Source organism: Diceros bicornis, chromosome 16, assembly GCF_020826845.1.
Source record: "Diceros bicornis minor isolate mBicDic1 chromosome 16, mDicBic1.mat.cur, whole genome shotgun sequence".
Classification (NCBI taxonomy): domain Eukaryota; kingdom Metazoa; phylum Chordata; class Mammalia; order Perissodactyla; family Rhinocerotidae; genus Diceros; species Diceros bicornis.
The window spans coordinates 22,156,999-22,177,312 of NC_080755.1; the positions used below are offsets into that span (position 1 = coordinate 22,156,999).

At 38.2% G+C, this 20,314-nt stretch overlaps 1 protein-coding gene across 4 annotated transcripts in view; it reads right to left on the minus strand.

Annotated features, from left to right (window-relative positions):
• CHST9 (carbohydrate sulfotransferase 9) overlaps positions 1-20,314 on the minus strand; it is a 253,426-nt gene that overhangs the window by 121,319 nt on the left and 111,793 nt on the right. For 3 of the 4 annotated variants that reach the window (XM_058556928.1, XM_058556927.1, XM_058556930.1), the window contains one exon: positions 19,429-19,467. The exons of the other annotated variant lie outside the window; for it this stretch is intronic. In XM_058556928.1, the coding sequence (XP_058412911.1) occupies positions 19,429-19,467 (39 nt within the window). The remainder of the gene's footprint in view (positions 1-19,428; positions 19,468-20,314) is intronic. 4 annotated transcript variants of the gene reach the window in all.

Below are 20,314 nucleotides of genomic sequence, written 5' to 3' on the forward strand. Positions count from 1 at the left end.
GGGAGCCAGGCGTGGGTGGGAGCAAGCTTAGTGGAAATCACTGACGACAAATAGCAATTAAAATGAAGTCATTTGAATCTCACCATCCACCTCCTTCTAATCCTTGGGTTTTACGGGTTCTATTTCCATCAAGTCCTTCTTTGAATAAGCACTATTTAAGCACCAGTTTTGAAGAAATTTCTAGCCTCCTAAAATGGATGATTTTATACTTGCTGTTTTAAAAAGACTCGGAATGGATTATTATGTTTTCCCATTAAGTATTAATGATTTCAGTTTATGTTAAATGCTTTCTATGTTCCTGTCCTTGGCATTTTCCAAATTGTTTCCTTCAAGAAGAAAATTAGAAAGGTATTAAGATTTCTATGACTTCATAAGGAATTCATAAAAAAGTTAAGACCTCAAATGGCTATCCCTTCAATAAAATTATGTTAAATTGTGCAAAATGATCGTACATGCGACATCACTTTTATACACTTTCAAAAATAGCTATTTCGATTTTAACTGGTCTGGTTTAAAAAATAACTATTGCAATCATTTGGCTATAAACATTGTTGAGATTTAAAGCCTCCTCATATAAAACAGTATCTCGTTTCAATATCTTTTTGGAAGCAATATTATAAACAATGGATTAATTATTTAACTAACATGCATACAAAGATAAGGGGCATATGAGTAAACTGCCTATTTCATTTTCTAAAGATTGCAAAATTAATTAACTAAAAGGAAATACAAATGTAAAAGAGAAACAGGGCGACATCCAATGCCACGGTGTGTGTTGAGCGCTCCTTTTCAGGGAGCTGTGCTCCAGCAGACGCGTCTTCTGCGCGCTGCAGGCTGCTGAGCGCAGGCGCACTCACGCTAGGCTCCCAGCGCAAGGGGATCCAGCCCTTCATGCTTTGTATACAATCGAGTACTATTCGAACCGTATCCAATGAGGCGCTGAGAGACAGGACTAGCCCGAGCGGCAGCCCGTAATATGAGAACAGCCCTGAAAACGGGCAGGTCTGGTTGTACAGCCATCTCAGGGGAAACCAATGAATTCAGTTTCACTGAGCCCTAATTCCCTCATCTACAAAATGTCTTAATGTTCATTTCAGCTTTGGAAATTCTATGAAACGGGGCAAAAAAGAAAAAAAAAAAGCAAGCAGCTTGCTTCATTATCGTGCACTCACTATGTTTTTCCTATTTATGCGGTATTTAATCACACCCGCCCCCATAAATGCTGTCCTATATGTCACCTAATTTGATCCTCACAGCTGTTCCCAGGGGCTTACTGGCTGGTATGTTATCTTGCCTTACTCTTGCCCTTTCATCTCCTTAGAAATTTCACCCTCTCTCATTTCTTTCCCTCTCACCTATACTTGATTCAGTCCCAAATATACACACACCCTTAGCTTTGACCTCTCCTGAACTTCAATTCTGCTTCTCCAAATTCTAGCTTCCACATTCGTGTCCTGTTGTTGGATAAAATGCAACCAAATGTGAATGAAACTTGTCATCCTTTCCCCCAAAGCACCTGTCCCTCTGAACTTGCACATATGTGTCATTATACAGACTTCTTCCTGCCAGTCAGGCTTTCTTCCTGCCAGCCGGTCCCCCCAACTCCTCCCCACACCTGTTTCCAGATGTCACCTTTTAATCCTTTTTTTCTATGTCTCTTACTCCTTCTTCTTCTTCTTTTTTTAACCCCCCCTCATTCCCGCCAAGGTCCTTAGCATATCAAAGCCTATACTATTACTCAAACTGATATCCTTGATTTCCGTCTCCATCCTAAAGTTAATTTACCAAGTTAATTGTTGAAAAAATTGCTTTGCCCATGCTAATCTCCTCCCCCTAATCTCTATTTGCTTCTCACTGTTACAAGATCCCCTGTAACTCTGTCTACATTGAGCGCTCACTAAAATATGATCCCTGCCTACCTGTGTCACTTGGTACTTTCCTATACAAATTCTAAAAGTCCCCTGAATAGGCCACATCCATTCTATTCCCAAGCCTGAAATAGCCGACTCTCTTCCTTCTGTTTGACAAAGTCCTGTTCCTTCTTCAAGACCTAACCTTGATGACTTCATCTCTCCATGTTCAGAGTGGTCATCTTCTGAACTATGGTAGTTATTGCTCATTTGGGAGGCAGGCAAAGCCCAGGAGCGAACAGCAGGCCAGACTAAGCGCCTTACATATATTAACTCATTTTTTTCTTAACCTTATCAGGTAAGTACTGTCACTATTCTTACTTTACAGGTGAGAATGTGGCTCAGAGAGATTACTACTTTGTCTAGGTCACAAAGCTGCCAAGAGCTGGATTCAAACCCATAGAGTCCATGCTCCTAACCCTCACACCACACGATCTATAGCAGCTTCTGTTGTTATATAAATCCTTCTGTGTCAACTGTCTTTATCACGTGCAAGCTCTATGTCTCTGTCGTCTCTGTACCTCTGACTAGCACAAAGACGCTCAGGATGAGCAAACAGGAAGCGAGTTGAGCAGTAGAAACAATGGCAAACCTCTGATACTGTCTGCCATGCTGAAAACACATCAAGACACACACCTTCCTTCTTGATCTTTCCTATGTGATGTTAATTAAAACTGCTGGCTGCATATCTCACGGATCAGAAAAGGGGGAATATGAATAATAAAAAGAACTTATACATTTCCAGATTTCAGAATGTAGGCCAGACAATGGAGAAAGATCTTTCAATGTTATAATATCACTCTCTTGCTTTCTTCTTTCTTTTCTTCTTTCCTTTGTCACTCTCTCAACAAAAAATTTTTTAGGCACACTACATGCCAGTAAAACAAACCTCTGGGTATGTTATTAACCTTTCCATCCTAGATGCTAAGACAGAGGCAAGTAATATAAAGTACTATCAAAAGCAAGAAAAAAATTGCTAAAATTAATTGTGAACACGCAATGAACTAGGGATTAGGCCTCTTCTCTTCCAATCATGCTCCTCCCTCACTGTTCCCTCTCAGGGACTGGCACCACTCAGTCATCCAAAGCAGGGGCCTTGGAATTCCTCTCGCACTCCCTCATGGCTCACTTGTCATCAATAACTGAGTCCTGTTTACTCTTTCTTCAAACTTTTCTCAAATCCACTCTCCCCGCAGCCCACTGCCACGTCCCTGGTTCAGGCCACTATTATTTCTCGCCTAGATAACTGCAATAGATATCCAAGAAGCATCTTTGCCTGAGTAGGTAAGAGTCATTTCAAATTTAACATATCCAAAATAGAAATCTCCTTTTATCCTCAGCCCCCCAAGTTGGTCCTCTCACGCTCTGCTACATCTCAGCTAATGGTATTATTCACCAACTTGCTCAAGCCAAAAACCTAAAGGCATCTTTTATCCCTCTCTTTCCTTATCCACCCACATCCAATCTATCAGTATTTGCTGTCATTTCTATCTCAAAAATACCCTAAATCTGATAGTGTCTCATTATGTCTACTGAAACTATCTTGGTTTAGGCTACTTCATTGTTTTCCTGGTTTACTTTAACAGCTCTCTAAATGGTCTTTCTCTACTTTTTTCTAGAATCCCTCCCAAGCCAGAGTGCTTAAGAAAAATCTCATTTCCTTGCTTAAAACTCCCCAACGATTTTCCATTGCAATTATCATAAAATCTGAGCACTTTATCAGTCTACACGGCCCTCCATAAGCTGGATGCTGCCTACACAGTCACCCTTGCTCACCATGCTCCAGCTACACTGACTTTCTTTCTGGTCCCTTCAATATACCAAGCTATCCTGCCTCAGGACCTTTGCACTTGCTGTTCCCTCTTCTCTCATACCTGCTCATGGCTGGTTCGTCCTCATCAGTCATGATTCAGTTCAAATACCACCTCCTCAGAGAGATCTTTCTTCATTACTCTAGCTAAAGTGGTACCCCATGTATAACTCCCCAGTATTTCATTTTATCTCTTCTTATGGGATAATGACCAACTGAAAATAGAAAAATATAAGCGTGCTAAAGCAGGTTATTTAAAATTAGAAAAACCAATTAAAATAAAAATGCTGCATATTATATATCAATATTCATGTGCAGAATTCAACAACACATATACTTCATGACAGTATCACAGTGTATATGATATAATTTTGAATGCAGACTGAGTACAGACACTGGATGATTCAAATTGGTGAAAAGAGGAGAATAAGTAGCATCAGCTAGTCTGAAGAGACACAGAAGAAGCAAGAATCCTCCTTTGTAGATAAGTTCCCAAAGCTGAGGATGATCAGATCTGCATCTCTCCTTTCTCTTTAATTTCAGGGAAGAAAGAAGGTGGATGGACAGTAAAAAAACAAATTCTTTTCTCTCCTCTGTCTGCCTGAACTGTCTAGAAGACACGATCTGATTACTGAACCCAACAATAATTTCTGGAAATATAATGTGTCCTAGAGTTAGATTATAGGGTTTCTACAGAAGGAAAAACAAAGGCACAGCTGCCATGCTTTTTCTTTTTTTTCCAACATTTTATTATTAAATTTCAAACATACAGAAAAATGGAAGTTTCATTTCTTAAGATCACATTTCTCCCTGCTTCAGATGGAGCCAAGTGGTCTCAAAATTCCCCAAGTGCTGGGTGGGACGATTAGCGACATTTGGTCCTGTTCAAAACGTCCATAAGACATTTGGTCCATGCCAAAATGTCCTGGACATTTGGTCCTCTCCAAAACGTTCATGAGCATATTTGGTCCATGCCGAATGGTTTTGTACAGGACCAAATATCAAAGATTTTTTGGTGTGGACCAAATGTCTCCATGGATGTTTTGGACAGGACCAAATACGACCAAATATCAAGGACCTTTGGCGTGGACCAAATGCATTACAGACGTTTTGGACAGGACCAAATGTCCTGCCAGGAGGTGGCTCCATTATATTCTAACCCTTTAATTGCCTAAGAAAAGGACTGCACCATTGCAAGATCAGTTTTGACATTCTGGTCACCTTATTAGTGTAATTATACCTGCAGCTAGTCAGTCCCTCCCACTAGATAGCACTTGACTATTTTCTTTTATTTAGGTTAAGTTTTATTTTATTGTGTTAAGGACACTTAACATGACATCTTTCCTCTTAACAAATTTTAAAGTGTAGAATACAGTATTGTTAACGATCGGTACAATGTTGTACAGCAGATCTCTAGAACTTACCAGGGGCTGGGCAGGAGGGATGGGGAGTTAATAAACAGCTGCTTTCTTTTTGCAGGTTTAAGCTCGGAACTGAGTTTTGCTTTAAGTCTTCTTCCTCAGCGCTCTGGAGAAGACTGTACAGGTTTCAGGGACCCATTTGTTCTCTGTCCTTCAGATCAGCCCTTTATCCGAGAGTACTGATTATTGTGTCATTTACAGTACTAAACTATACTGTATTATACTTCAAGTTCTGAAGTCAAATGGTTAAAGAAAATCTAAATTAGTCACGTCTCAGCCTTGGTGTTTACATTTCTATCAGCAAATATGAATGGAAAGTTTAATCATATCTGCTGTCTCATATACAAATCTTTTATTTTTCACCCAGAACAAAGATCTTCCTTTGACATTATCTCACGAGTGACAATGTTAATCTTGATGATCTACTAGTGGAAAGAGCATGAAGCCTAAGTTACACTGTACTAGATCCCATTGTGTTGATACTGGACACAACGTGGTGGTCTTTGGAGAGAAAAGATAAAAACTGCAAGCTGCTCGGAGGTGCCTGTTTGCTTTATCTATTTCTGCCACCAATCACTAGACAGTGTTTAAAAAGAGATAATGAAATCCATCTTGCAGGCCATTTAGTTTTTGTTTAATTTTTACAATCTCTCAAAGACTTTAACTATTGCCAGCTTTAAATGCTTCCTGAAAAGTTCAGAGAAATTCAAACAGTGCAGCTATAATTAGAATACTAAGAACAGGACATTGCTGGTACTTTAATGTGAAACCAGGATCTAATCCAGATGTGTTAGGAAGTTGTTATTTAAAGACTTCTGCTATGGAGTTAAAAAATATTCAATTGATTATCTCTCTTTTGATTTTCTTCCTCACATGGAGGAGGAAAATTATTTTTTCTTGTTTCCTCAATAAACACCAGAGACGTAAATTAAATTCTTGGAATAAATTTACTTTTTACCTTTTAAAAAATATTAAGCACATTTGCATCAAGTTAAATAAGAAAGAAGATGCCAACTTTCTAATATATTCAACAAACAAAAACATCATAATAAATGATATAGACATAACCCTTTATGTGTTATTTCAGACCAAAAATTATTTTAGCTAAACCACTGTAATGATTTTTAATGTTGTCATTTAATTAATATTAGAAACAACAACAACAATAGTTACAGATGAATCAAGTATGAGTTACACATTTTGAATATGAGGCTTTTTTTTTTTTCACTTTATAGCAGTGATTCTACAAACATGTTGATTAAGGATACTTTGAATGCTATAGCTTGACTTTTCACAAATGCCCTTATAATTCCCAGGAAGTCAATGCACAGCTGTCCCCCCAGCACACAATGACCACTATTGTTCACAGCTGCTGAGAAGGCCTGGCTGACAGCACGCACTGGGAAGGCATGCAAACACTTGTTAGGTTCATTGTTCAAAAAAAAAAAAAAAAAATTGAACATTCCTTGACATAGAGAAATCATCACTCACATCCTATTATTTTCTAAAATTTGGAGGCCCCTATATTAATGGCAAATGAGTTACTGATAAATGTGCTTGATTGCAATTAAAAGAGATGCAGCAAAGAGTTGTGTTAGAGATGTGAGATAAATGTTAATGATATCCTGCAATCTCTTTTCAGTCTAATCCCCTAAATTACTTCTAAATGTAGACGCTCATTTCCAATAGCACATAGGCAAGTAGGAGAGGAATTATTTATGCAAATAATATTCCTTCCTTGTATTTACATATATATTTAAAAAAAATAATAGCAGAATGCCAAAAAACAAGTGCAATAAAGACTGAATTATCAAAGAAACACAGTGACTTTTGTTTTTAATGTTGCAGTGACACTGAAAAGGTAATATTCATTATCTCTTCAGACAAATAGACTCATTCCAGGGCAATAAAGATTAGTCAATCATGAATCTGAAGGCAAAATTCAGAAAATACCATCTTACCCCTCACTTCCCCTAAACAATTAAATCAAAGAAGTTATTTTTTTAATATGTTTGAGATTTATCTCCATCTCAAATACAACTTTGGTGCTTAGCCCATGATTTACAGCAGTAAATAATAAATATTCTTTTAATAGTTCTTCAACGAATGGATGAATAAATGAGTGACTTTGCTTCCAAACTGAATTAAGATGCAGAACTTTATATGCAGAATTAATAAAGTTTGCACCTTAATTTATGGATAAGGAAGTGCTCATGACTCTGGGTTGGTTAGAGATAATCCTCTGTACTTTCTCAAATGCATTGTCTAGGATGTTCATATGCTTCTCACATATGTTCCCATTTCTCCGATTTTCTCCTGACTATGTTTGCAATTCCCTCTCACCACTCTTTTTTTTTTGAGGAAGATTGGCCCTCAGCTAACATCTGTTGCCAATTTTCCTCCTTTTTTCCTTTTTCCTCCCCAAAGCCCCAGTAGATAGTTGCATGTCATAGTTGTGCATCCTTCTAGTTGCTCTATGTGGGACGCTGCCTCAGCATGGCTTGATGATGGGTGCATAGGTCCGTGCCCAGGATCCGAACCGGCAAACCCTGGGCCGCCAAAGTGGAACGTGTGAACTTAACCACTGTGCCACCAGGCTGGCTGCCCCCCTCACCATTCTTAGAGACTTCTTTCCTTAGGAAACCCACAGGGCCATTTTCTATATCTGATGATTTAACAAAGCCACTTGCTCTTTTGTTTGTTGAACCAGTATTTACTGAGGGTCTGCTTCTTCCAGGCCCTGTGTGAGGCTTCAGGGACAAAACAGAACAATACAAACAATTTCTGTCTTTGTTCTCACTATATTTTTCCCATTTCATTCAAAACGTAGCTCAGAAACCAAGCAAACAGAACCTGCAAAGTCTCTGAAAAGGTATTCCAGGACGAGGCATGTTGCTGGTATAGGCTCACTAGTATGGCCCCAGTGCCACGCCTGGCAAATGGCGTGCATTCAACAAATTACTGCTAAATAAATTTAGTTGATCATTCAACAAATACATACTGAACACTTCCTATGCACCAGCTGATAAGGCTGTGATGGTAGACAAAAGACCCAAGTTCTCTGCCCTCAGAGAGATCACAGCTTAGAGCAGTGCTGTCCAATAGAACTTCAGAACTTCCGATGAGAATGGAAATGTTCAGCTCTGCACTGTCCACTGTGGTAGCCCCTGGCCATTTGTGGCTACTGAGCACTTGATATGCAGCTAGTACATTTAGGAATTGAATTTTTACTTATGGTTAATTTAAATTTTAATTTAAAAACTAAGGCAGTGTAGGGGCCGGCCAGGTGGTGCAAGTGGTTAAGTGCTCGCGCTCCGCTGCGGTGGCCTGGGGTTCGCAGGTTCGGATCCCGGGGGCACACCGATGCACCGCTTGGCAAGCCATGCTGTGGCAGTGTCTCATACAAAGTGGAGGAAGATGGGCGTGGATGTTAGCCCATGGCTGGTCTTCCTCAGCAAAAGGAGGAGGACTGACAGATGTTAGCTCAGGGCTGATCTTCCTCACAAAAAAAAAAAAAAAAAAACTAAGGCAGTGTAAAATATTTTTTCCATTAAACATAACTTATTGTTTTGGTAGGACTATATTTTTCTTTAACTGTTGTATCATGGACTCTTATTAATCTTTATTGTAATATACACATCTGGCATACGCACTGTTTCTAGAATCTCGTTTATAATTTTTTATATTGATTACACGTTGATATGATAATATTTTTAATATACTGGGTTAAAATAACATTAAATTAATCTCATCTATTTCTTTTTACTTTTTAAAATGTGGCTACTCAAAAATTCAAATTTACATATATAGTTTACATTATATTTCTTTTGGATATTGCTGATCTACAAGAAAGCAAGAGAGAGAAAAAAATAAGCAAACTAATAATTATGAAATCTGGAGAATCTTACAAATTTAATCATTCTTTCTGCCTAAGTTAAAACCTTATAGGGTTTTATGACCAGCAATCTCACTTCTGGGTATATACTCAAAAGAATTGAAAGCAGAGTCTCAAAGAGATATCTATACAGCCATGTTCATAACAGCATTATTCACAACAGCCAAAAAGTAGAAGCAACCCAAGTGTCCACTGATGGATGAATGGATAAACAAAATGTGGTATACACAATTGAATATTATTCAGCCTTAAAAAGGAAGACAATTCTGACACATGCTACAACATGGGTGAACCTTGAGGACATTATGCTAAGTGAAATAAACCAGTCACAAAAAGACAAATATTGTATGATTCCACTTATATGAGGTACCTAGAATAGTCAAATTCATAGAGACAGAAAGTAGAATGGTGGTTGCCAGAGGCTGGGGGAGGGAAAAGGGGGACTTGTTTAACAGGTACAAGAGTTTCAGTTTTGCAAGATGAAAAGAGTTCTGTGGATGACTGGTGGTGATAGTAGCACAACAATGTGAATGTACTCAATGCCACTGAACTGTGCACTTAAAAATGGTGAAGATGGTAAAATTTGTTATATGTATTTTACTGCAATTTTAAAAAGGTAAAAAAATTTTAAAAACCTCGTAGGGAAAATAACTATATTGCTCCAGTAAGATTTAGTGCATTTCTAGGTATTATGAGGGTCAATGAAAAATATTAAATTTAATGTAGTTCCTATTTGCTTATCTATATGTAATGGGATGAAAATTTTGAAATGGCAGAGAAGTCAGCAGAATAGATGGAAAAATGGCCAAAGAAAACAAGAGAAAGATGCATTAAAGTCAGGTTTTGAATGTGGTGTTTTGTTTGTCTTGATGTATCAATGAAACAGACAACGGTATGTTTTCAGAGAAGGCTTGGGTAGAATTGCATTTCTAGGATATTTTCAAGGAGCAAAGGACCACAATTGACTGAGAAATACAGGTTGTTTCCGTGCAGTGAGAAACGTATGAGAGATTTACAGTCCTGCTAATTAGAGAATAGTGAAGACCTATAAGCAAATTCAGGCAAGCAAGGGTAGCCAGCATTCAAGAGACATTCTGCAAGGACTCAAGGCACAGATGTTCAAACAAAGGTGGGGGCTGCGGTCAGGATCATCTTCTATAAATGGTTCAAATGGAAACCAAGACACTAATGATCATGTTGAACAAAATTTAAATATGCTATCTGGGGGCTGGCCCCGTGGCTTAGCGGTTAAGTGCGTGCGCTCTGCTACTGGCGGCCCGTGTTCGGATCCCGGGCGCGCGCCGTTGCACCGCTTCTCTGGCCATGCTGAGGCCGCGTCCCACATACAGCAACTAGAAGGATGTGCAACTATGACATACAACTATCTACTGGGGCTTTGGGTGAAAAAAGGAGGAGGGTTGGCAATAGATGTTAGCTCAGGGCTGGTCTTCCTCAGCAAAAAGAGGAGGATTAACATGGATGTTAGCTCAGGGCTGATCTTCCTCACAAAAAAAATAAATAAATAAAAATAAATAAATAAATATGCTATCTGGAATCAATAATGTAGTAATTCATGGCCATTTATTAGCCCCTCAGTATAAATGAGTTGATCAGATTACTCAGCTGCTTCTGCAAGAGTCCCCTGGTTCTAACCTTCCCCACAGAGTGCACCTCCTCTCCTGGCTTTCTCTGTTTCTCCAACTAAGGCTCTGCCCCTTTCAGGGTTCCTCCACCTGCGACTCAAGTCATAACCTCACTTCTCGGGTGAGCAGTCTTCAGCTGTTTCTTGTTTTCTTATCGTCTCATGACTTCTCCCTTGTCCTGAAAAATCCTCTTATCTGGGAATTTTCAGGGAAATAATAGGACAATTGACACGATCGATTACTGTATTGCTCAGCTCAAATGACTCACATTCACTTTAGAAGGTTTCAGTTACGCAGTGTACAAGTATATCATTTACAGTTGATTAAAATGTTTGTGGTCATTTCTATGAAGATAAAAAAAAACCTGGGCATCTGTTCCTTGGTTAGAAATACAAGTTCATTGTTTTCTCTGTGGGAAAATCGGTTATGACTTAAGACTCCTTTCACAAGAAAGCCTAAGCATCACCCATATTCTATTTCTGTGGGCATTTTAAATCTTTTGTTAGTATAAGTTCCATTTTTAACTAATCAAAATATGCTTCTACCTAGAACGCTCCACTCTCAAGTTCATGTCAGATAAAAGTGTGGTTACTATTACACTGACTGCTATACACACATAGAATGCCCTTGGATGCAACTTCCACAAAAAATTCAAACTAGCATGAGCCTGATTTTGTTGAGAACTGCTTCGGTCTGTGCTCCCTTAAAAAGATCTATCATATAGCTCCTGAATGTCCATTTTTATTTGAGTTACTTCCCATTTTAATTGGGAATTCCTTGTGGCTTTTTTATAGAATATTTAATTTAAGATGAAGGCCTAAAGTAATTTTTGGCTAACAAAATTATGACACACTTCTTCATTTTCTTTCCTGGGTGAAAGGAACACATATATATTGTGCAAGAATCAATGTAGATACAAGATTCTCTTTTTTGGTTATACAACAAGGCACACTGCTTTAAGATGAAATCTACTGTGATGCCACTAAAGATAATATTTCTCCCCTGCCACCTAAGAAACCACGTTTCAAGTCTCAACGGCATGCAAATAAATCCTGCTCTGTGTGCTATAAGAGCAATCTAAATTAAACATGTGGAGGGGTCCGGCCCCGTGTCTTAGCAGTTAAGTGCGTGCGCTCTGCTACTGGCGGCCCAGGTTCGGATCCCGGGCGCGCACCGACGCACCGCTTCTCCGGCCATGCTGAGGCTGCATCCCACATACAGCAACTAGAAGGATGTGCAACTACGACATACAAAAAAAGGCGCTTTGGGGAAAAAAAAAGGAGGAGGATTGGCAATAGATGTTAGCCCAGGGCCAGTCTTCCTCAGCAAAAAGAGGAGGATTAGCAAGGATGTTAGCTGAGGGCTGATCTTCCTCACCAAAAAAAAAAAAAAAAACATGTGGAGGGAGCTTCAGGGAAATGTTTTCATATCTGCACTTTGACTATGTGGTGTGACATGGCAATTTCTCCTACATTAGCTACTGATCATTTCAGATTTGTTTAGTTTGCATACACACACAGTTTTAAATGCAGCATTATACAATGAAATTTAAGGTATTTTTGAAATAATGTGGCACAGCTGTGTTGTTATTCATTCTCTATCATAAATTCGACTACCTGGAAAACGAAGTTTGTTTAAAAATAAACTCTTCAGGACTTCTTTTAATGACCAGCTCGTGTATATGTCTTCATTTTGTGGATGGAAAAATGCATCTGCGATACTTGATTTCATTCACTAAGAAACATTGTTCTGAAACCATAAACCCAGGAGAAAATTGGTTATTTTTTTTTAATAGAATTCATTAACATAGTTCAGAGAGCCAGTTCTTCAGGAAAGCTGTTTTAAAAAGCAAACATGCCAGAGATGGATTGCCTGAGAGGCCAAAGCAGAAAATTGGTATCTTAGAACTAGAGGATGGATAAATATGACACTTCGTTTATACCAACCTGGGCCATTTGGTCATAGAATGTGAGAAAAGAATATTTTACTTATTTTTTCATCAAAGCCCTGGGGCTTGTTGGGCTGGATGTGGATCACAGTTCTGGGTTCAAGTCTCACTCTGCTATCTGTTAGCTAACCTACTGACCTTGGCCAAGTCGCACATTCAGGGCAGTGGGAAATCCTTAGGCTTTGCTACCACACAGACCTAGATCCAGTGGTGCACCTGTCAGTGTTTAACAACTGGCTTTCTGGGAACCAATCAACCAACCAACCCTGCTATGTAATGTTTGCCAATTTCCACCGTGTAAATACTCCCACCATGGCCAATTCTAAGCTACCTGCATGACCTCACGGTATGCAGGGTTGGGAAGAGATGTGCGTAAGTAGTTCTTTCCAGATATCTCCCAGACACTACCAGCTGGCTCCAGCAAGCTACTGCCTAAATTCCATTTCTGCCTAAACTAGTTAATATATAGGGCCTAAGGTAAGTTATTTAACTTCTCTGCCTCTCAGTTTTCTAATTTTTAAAATGTAGACCATACAAAATTACAAGGTCATATTGAGGGTAAAATAGAAGGCATTGAGCACAGAGCCTGAAATCACAGGTCCTCAATAAACATCCATTCCCTGACTTAATGACTTAATGATTCTATCCTTCTCTGTATCTCTGTCTCTGTTTCTCTCCATTCTTCTCTTCACAGACAAATTCTTTGAAAGAACAAGTCTGCATTTGTTCTATACTCCCTCACTCAACTCATTGCTATCCGGTTTTCACTTCCAGAACTCCTAAGAAATAATTTCTCTGTGGTGACCAGCAGATTTTTTCCCCGACTCCAATGGACATTTTTCAGTGCTTAGTTTATTTGATTGCTTTGCGGCATTTGACACGCTTGACCAGTCCCTCGTTCTGACTTTCTTCCTCATGGATTCAGAGACAAAGAATGCTGCTAATTCTCAGAGGACAACTTTGGTTGACCTTTCTTAGGCTCTCAGTCTCTGGTTTCTCTTATTGTGTTCTTTGTTAACGTTCGGGATTTTCCAAGGACTCATCCTTGCCTCTTTTCTCACGCCTCCGATTCCTTTTGGGCAAGCTCATTCATAATCACGGCTTCAACTCTCATCCAGGTACCAGTGACTTAAAAGGCAAGACTGCATCCCAGACCTCTCTCCGGAGTTTCAGGCGTGTAATGCCTACTGCTTATTCAGCATTCTTGACATTTCTGCCTCCATATCCCATAGGCCACATTATAATCAACACAGATATGGCTCAATTTATCATTTTCCCCACCAGACATGTCCCTCCTCCCATGTTCCCTATGCAGGATGCACTTTTCATTTCATTTCTTAGGCTGGAAACCTAGGAGTTATCCTCCTTTACCTCCCATATCCAATCAAACAGGCCAATTCTATCTTGTAAATACATCTGCATTCCATTTCATTAGCTTCCTCTCCAATGCCACTTTCTTAGTAAAGACCCCTCAGACCTTCATCCTTTCATTTTTAGATAATTAAAGTGATATACCACCTGATTACCCTGCCTCCAATCAATTCCTCTTCCAATCCATACGTCATCTGGAAGGATTTTTATAAAATGCAAATAGATTGTGTAATTCCTTGCACTTCATTAGCTTCCAACACCTACTGCATCAAGTCCAAACTCCATGGAATGGCATAATGGCCCTTGTTGATTCTGGTTCATGCCTACTTTTCTGGCCACCTCTCTTGCCTCTTGTCTGTTTATGACTGTGCTCCAGTCTTAAACCCCTCACCTTTCCCTCAGTAGGCTACACTTTCTCTTGTCTTGCTCTCTCTGTCCAACCAGCTCTTTCCCCTTTTCTACCTGGTAAACTCCAATTCTTTCTTCAAGGATCAAGTCAAGTCTCCTGTCTTCCATGAAGCCTTCTCTGAAATCCTCATACCTAATGTATAATTCTCTAAAAGGCACTCTTCACACTATGTTATAATCATCTGTACTTGCTTTTCTCCTCCAGCCGAAAGTGATTGAATTGAGGACATTAATGCCAAACTCATTCACCGTTGCACCTCCAATATCAAGCACAAAGCCTGGACCACAAAAACGTTTAGAAAATTGAATGTATCAACTTGTAAATGTATCCTCAGATTCCTTCTCCGCTCCCTTTGTGGTGACAAAGGAGATGATGTCAAGACAAGAGCATCTTATTTTTTTTTTACTAAGATATAATTGACATATAACATTATATCAGTTTCAGGTGTACAACATAATGATTCAGTATTTGTATACGTTGTGAAATGATCACCACAATAAGTCTAGTTAACATCTGTCACCATACACAGCTACAATTTGTTTTTCTTGTGATGAAAACTTTTAAGATCTACTCTCAGTAACTTTCAAATATGCAATACAGTATTAAACAACAAGAGCTTTGGTAAACTATGAACAAGTTAGGATGATACACACTTTCAAACTTGATTCTAACTGGAATAATGATTCTCCAAGTGAGAATAAAACATGTAGAACATTACAATATATTAACATCCAAAAAATGATGGGCTTTTCAAGAATGATAGTTTACTTAAATGTATTAGTTGCAACATAATCTGCCTGCTAACTTTGTATGTTTAATGTTGGACACCAATTACTAAACTGATAACAAATTAGGTCTTCTCATGCTTACTTTTGAGGGTTTTTTGATAGTGTATAGGAACTATGGCAAAAAGCACTACAAAAATAGTAATAACGAAGGGGCTGGCCTGGTGGCGTAGTGGTTAAGTTCATGCACTCTGCTTCGGCAGCCTGGGGTTTGCGGGTTCAGATCCTGGGAGCAGACCTACACACCGCTCATCAAGCCATGCTGGGCAGCATCTCACATAGAAAATAGAGGAAAACTGTCACAGATCTTAGCTCAGGGACAATCTTCCTCAAACAAAAAAAAGAGGAAGATTGGCAACAGATGTTAGTGCAGGGCCAATCTTCCTCACCAAAAAAAAAAAAAAAGAAAAAAATAGTAATAGCATATAAAAAATCATGCTAATTATGCATCTACTTTAAAATTTGCATTTAATAAATGAGTAATATAAAAGAAAGTGAACATGTATTCCTGCACAGATGGAAGAATTTATTCAATATCTACTTAACTATTTTTTTTATCCTGAATGACTGCATTCAATGTATGTCAAAAAGTTTTAAAATGGAGGTGCTATTGCTGTTTTAAAACATTTCAAAGAAGCAAAAAGCCCAGTCAAAGAGTAAGCAGCAAGGGACTGAGTTTGCGAAGCAGATGTTCTACCATTTGCTGAATTTCCAATCATAAATTTCACCTTTTCCGTTGAGAAAAAAATAACATTGTTCTTCTTTGCCGGTAACTTTTTGCAAATTATGCAAATGAAGAAAATATCTCTAACTTTAGGAATGCTCTAATGTCATAAATGAAGAATATTCAACTTCATTTTAAAATACTCATTATCAGCTCTACTGATAACTCCATTCTCTGATCCACCAGGACTATTCTTTACTTAACCGGAATTGGAAGTGTTCTCCTTCTTGGAGAAACTGGAACAATGTATATTTAACAGATGATGTCTCTATAGTCTACCTTAGTAAGCCTTCTAATATACTTTTTTTCTGAACAATAACTTATGAAGCACCTTTCTCAGAAAGAATTCTTCTTTGGGTTTTTTTGCCGTGTTGTTTTTACTATCAAGAATTCCCTGACCCAAAAAGAGATCTTTCTTCTGATAAGATAAAAATACTCCAAACTCACTAAGAGTTTTTATGTAAAATCCATGGAACGTAGCTGCTGATTTTTTCCTATTTTTTCTGGTGAATAAATTGGGTCATTAAAGAAATCAAGGGCAAATAGATAATTAATGATATTAGGAACTTGCCTCCTAATATTTTGTCTATTTATATACCACTTTATATTTTTAATATTCTTTACCAACCCAAATAACCAAATTTACCTTTGATTTTGCTGGCCATGTTGTATGAATTTGACATGGGCTTCCAAGCTCAGTGTCAAAAGGCATATGCTTTGAATTGTTTTTAAAAAATGGCTAAGCTTACAATAGCTTTTCAAAAATGATATCAGGTTATGCATATTCTCATTGTTCTTCTTTACCAGTGACTTTACTTGTGACTCATTCCTGGCTTAAGGAAAACAGCATCATATTTGGAACTATAGCCAGGGTTGCAATGAGGTTGCAAACAACTTTCTCCCCAAAAGAAGCTAAATAGACTATAGGACAATTTTATTCCACAATCTTAGCCCCATTGGCTATATGCTGTACTGAGAAACTCAGTCCAAACTAACTTAGCTTAAGATTTGGAACATGATTCATTCAGTTACATAATGAAATGCGAGCCATTTAGGAATTTATGTGTTGATCTATACACACATGGTAGAGCCATTTCAATAAAGAAATAATGGTAAATACAATCATAGACACAAAATTGGAAAGAACCTTAGGAATGATCCAACAAACTCTTCATGAATCTCTAATCAACATGCCTTACAGGTGATGGTCCAACCTCAGTACAGTTTTACTAACATAATCTCATTCTTTCCAGTCCTGAAGAGGTTTCCTAGTTAGGAAGTTATTTCTCATCCTGAGCAAACAATTACCTCTGTAACTTTCATCTTATGCAAGATTCTTTAAATAAAGAATTAACCAATTTTAACCAACAAAAACGTGAGGGTCCTGGAAGTTCCTGTTTTAATTGAGAATATGTTTGTCTACAATATTTTTCCTAAATTCTTTGGTTTCAATCATGATTAGTGCAATAAGATGGAGTAGATTAAAAGTGTCCAAGACTTAATACTGATCTCCCATACCTGAGAGATGGACCTACTATAAACAAGAGTGTGTGGGGTGTATTGTCTAATTCAGTAGGCAGGATGTAGAATCTGAGCAGAATGAACAACAAATGATACAAAGAAGTCAACGCAGGAAGTCAGAAGCAGGGATGCCCATGATGTTCTCGGTATCCAAAGATGCACACATTCAGACTAGCATCACAAATGCAACGTGGTGATATTTATGACGACACTGGCAAAGGTTATGTTCCAATTTTGAAAACTTAGACTATCTTTACAAACATAGATTTTCTGAGGGCAGGATTTGTGTTCTTTGAAATGATGAGGAGCCTAACAATTTTCCCCAACAATTTGAGCTCTGTTCATTAGCTATCCTTGACTTCACTTTCTCAGAGAACGTTTCTTTCGCTTTCTCATAGAAATTGGACACACTGACAAGCTGTGACCCAGTTGGGCAAATTAGCTTCATTAATAAAGGGAGTTTCCTCATAACCCTGGTGACTAGTGTTCACTGCCAAAGATGCTGTTGCCTTAAAAAGATTTTCTAATTGTTGAAAAATATATTATTAAGCAAGAAACTCAACACAGTATCAAAGTGACTAGCAGTTTGATTGAAAAGAAAGGTTAGGATGGTGGGACATTGGCAAGAACAAGGCGTGAAGAAACCTGAGCTCTTGTCCTGTCTCTGCCTCTCGCCCTTTGTGTCCCCTTGCTCACACAGATATTAGAATCCATGAGTATGGAGGAACTTAAAGAGGCATCTGGTTTAACACTTCGGCCAATTTAGCTTTCTTCTGAACTATAAAGTTTCTTTAAGCCAGTACCTACAGGGTCATAGCAAAAGCAATGTCACATTTAGAGCTTGCTTTAAGAAACAGTATAAATAATTTTCCCCCAAGGAGCAATAATGGAGGTAATCACATCTGTGAGGAGATCAGACACTTTCTTGCCTTCACACTCTTTTTTTTTTTTGTATTCATGATCAGGCTTTAAACGATCCACAAAGAGATTGCAAACAATAACATTTAAGAGGGAAGTCATGCAGGTAGTAAGTTGCCCACTTGTCCGAGATGAATGCTAAGGCTGGGAAGGAGAAAAGAGACGGGGCTTAGGCTATTTATACATTTTTTGATTAATACAGATTTTTGTCTTCTATTGACTACACTGTTTGGAAACACACATAATACCTTGTTACCAGACAAAAAAATGAAGTTGAAATTAGACAGTGGTTGGGAGCAATGTGTCTTTATGGTGGCAGCTCTCATACCATAGAATAATGGGATGGTGGAGACTTGGGAATGGAGGTGGCCAAATTAGAATTCTCTATGACTACTGGCAATTTTAGGACATTGGGAGCTGGAAGAATGCCCCTGTGCAAAGATTTACTTAGTAAATGAAAATCTATTTCACCCCACGAATTTAAGCCAAAAGCCAAGTAATGGAAATGTAAAAACTTATTTTTGTATTAGTTAGCAAATATTGACACCCTGCTATGTGCAAAGGCACTGTACCAAAGCATCATTCACTTCTGGATACATATTAGAATTTAGAAATGAAATAATTCTTAAAACTCCTCCAAAATGTAAAGATTCTTCTCGGTTGAGTAGTCAACACTGCCCTTAAAAACGTCAACTACATAAATGGTTTCAAGAAAAATAATTGAGATTCATAGATATTTGGGAAAATAAAATGATTGTCAACTATTACAACCTCCATGTTTTAAAATTGGTGGTTGCAAGACTTACCTTTTAATAGGTAATCATAAAAATTAAATAACATTCCATCTCATTTTCTTTCGAATAAAATGACAGAATGAAAAGGACACAATTGATGTCAAAGCGAAAAAGCTAAATGTATTAATTTATTTTAATTAATTTAATATCGATCAATTCTAGGACCATAAACTATTACTTTTTTTATGTGAGTTTTTGAATACTAAATTGCAAATAGACTTTGTTTTTAGGTGGAAGTAAAAACGAAATAAAGCTGAAGCCAATTAGTCAAAATCTTACCTGAAGTTGCTTTTTGTTCTCTTTTCTTCTCCACTCTCCCTGAAATGAGAAGTGGCAGGTCAGTTGCGGGGGAGGGGGGCATGAGAATATGATGCAACTAAGATGAAAGCCCAGTTTACAGCAATTTCCAAACACAATCCCTCCTTCAGCCATGTCCAACATACTTCTAGAGATGACTGGGCACAGTTGCAAGGCATGAAAATGCTCTCAAATCAATTTACGAAAGTCAAAAATAAATGAGTATCATTAAACATGCTGTTGGGTTTTAAAAATCTTGTTAGTAAGAGTCATTTACTCAAAAATGAACCTACAAGGAACAAATCTCCATAGAACAAACTGCGGAGGGAACAACTGAATAAAATGACCATGGCCTCTTACAACCTACTTGGGAAGATAAAGGATAGACAATATAACATGAAATGAGATGTGCTCCAAAATGTACAAAATGTTTCAAGATATGATAGGATGAAGCAATTATTTTAAGAAATAAAGGGATGCCCATGAAATTATGGAGAAAATAGTATTTGATTTGGACCTTGAGAAATACACGTAATTTGGGGGAAAAAATTTCAAGAAAAGATTGATTCTTGGCAAAGGAAATAGTATAGGCTATGTAGGACAGGTATTGGGGCAAGAAGAGTCACATTTAGAGCTTGCTTTAAGAACTTGAACACTAGTAGCTTTGCCTAGGACGAGGGCTATCCCGGAGGCTAGACAAGAGGTAATGGACTGAGTATGGCAGTGGGAGTAGAAAGGAGGCAAGTGAGGATGCCAGAGACAGTGGGAAGGCAGAACTCATAGGGCCAAAGGATTTACAAAATGTGAAGTGCAAAGGAGAAGGGAAGGTCAAGATGGATGGTTACCTAGCTGACTTTGGGCGTGGTGA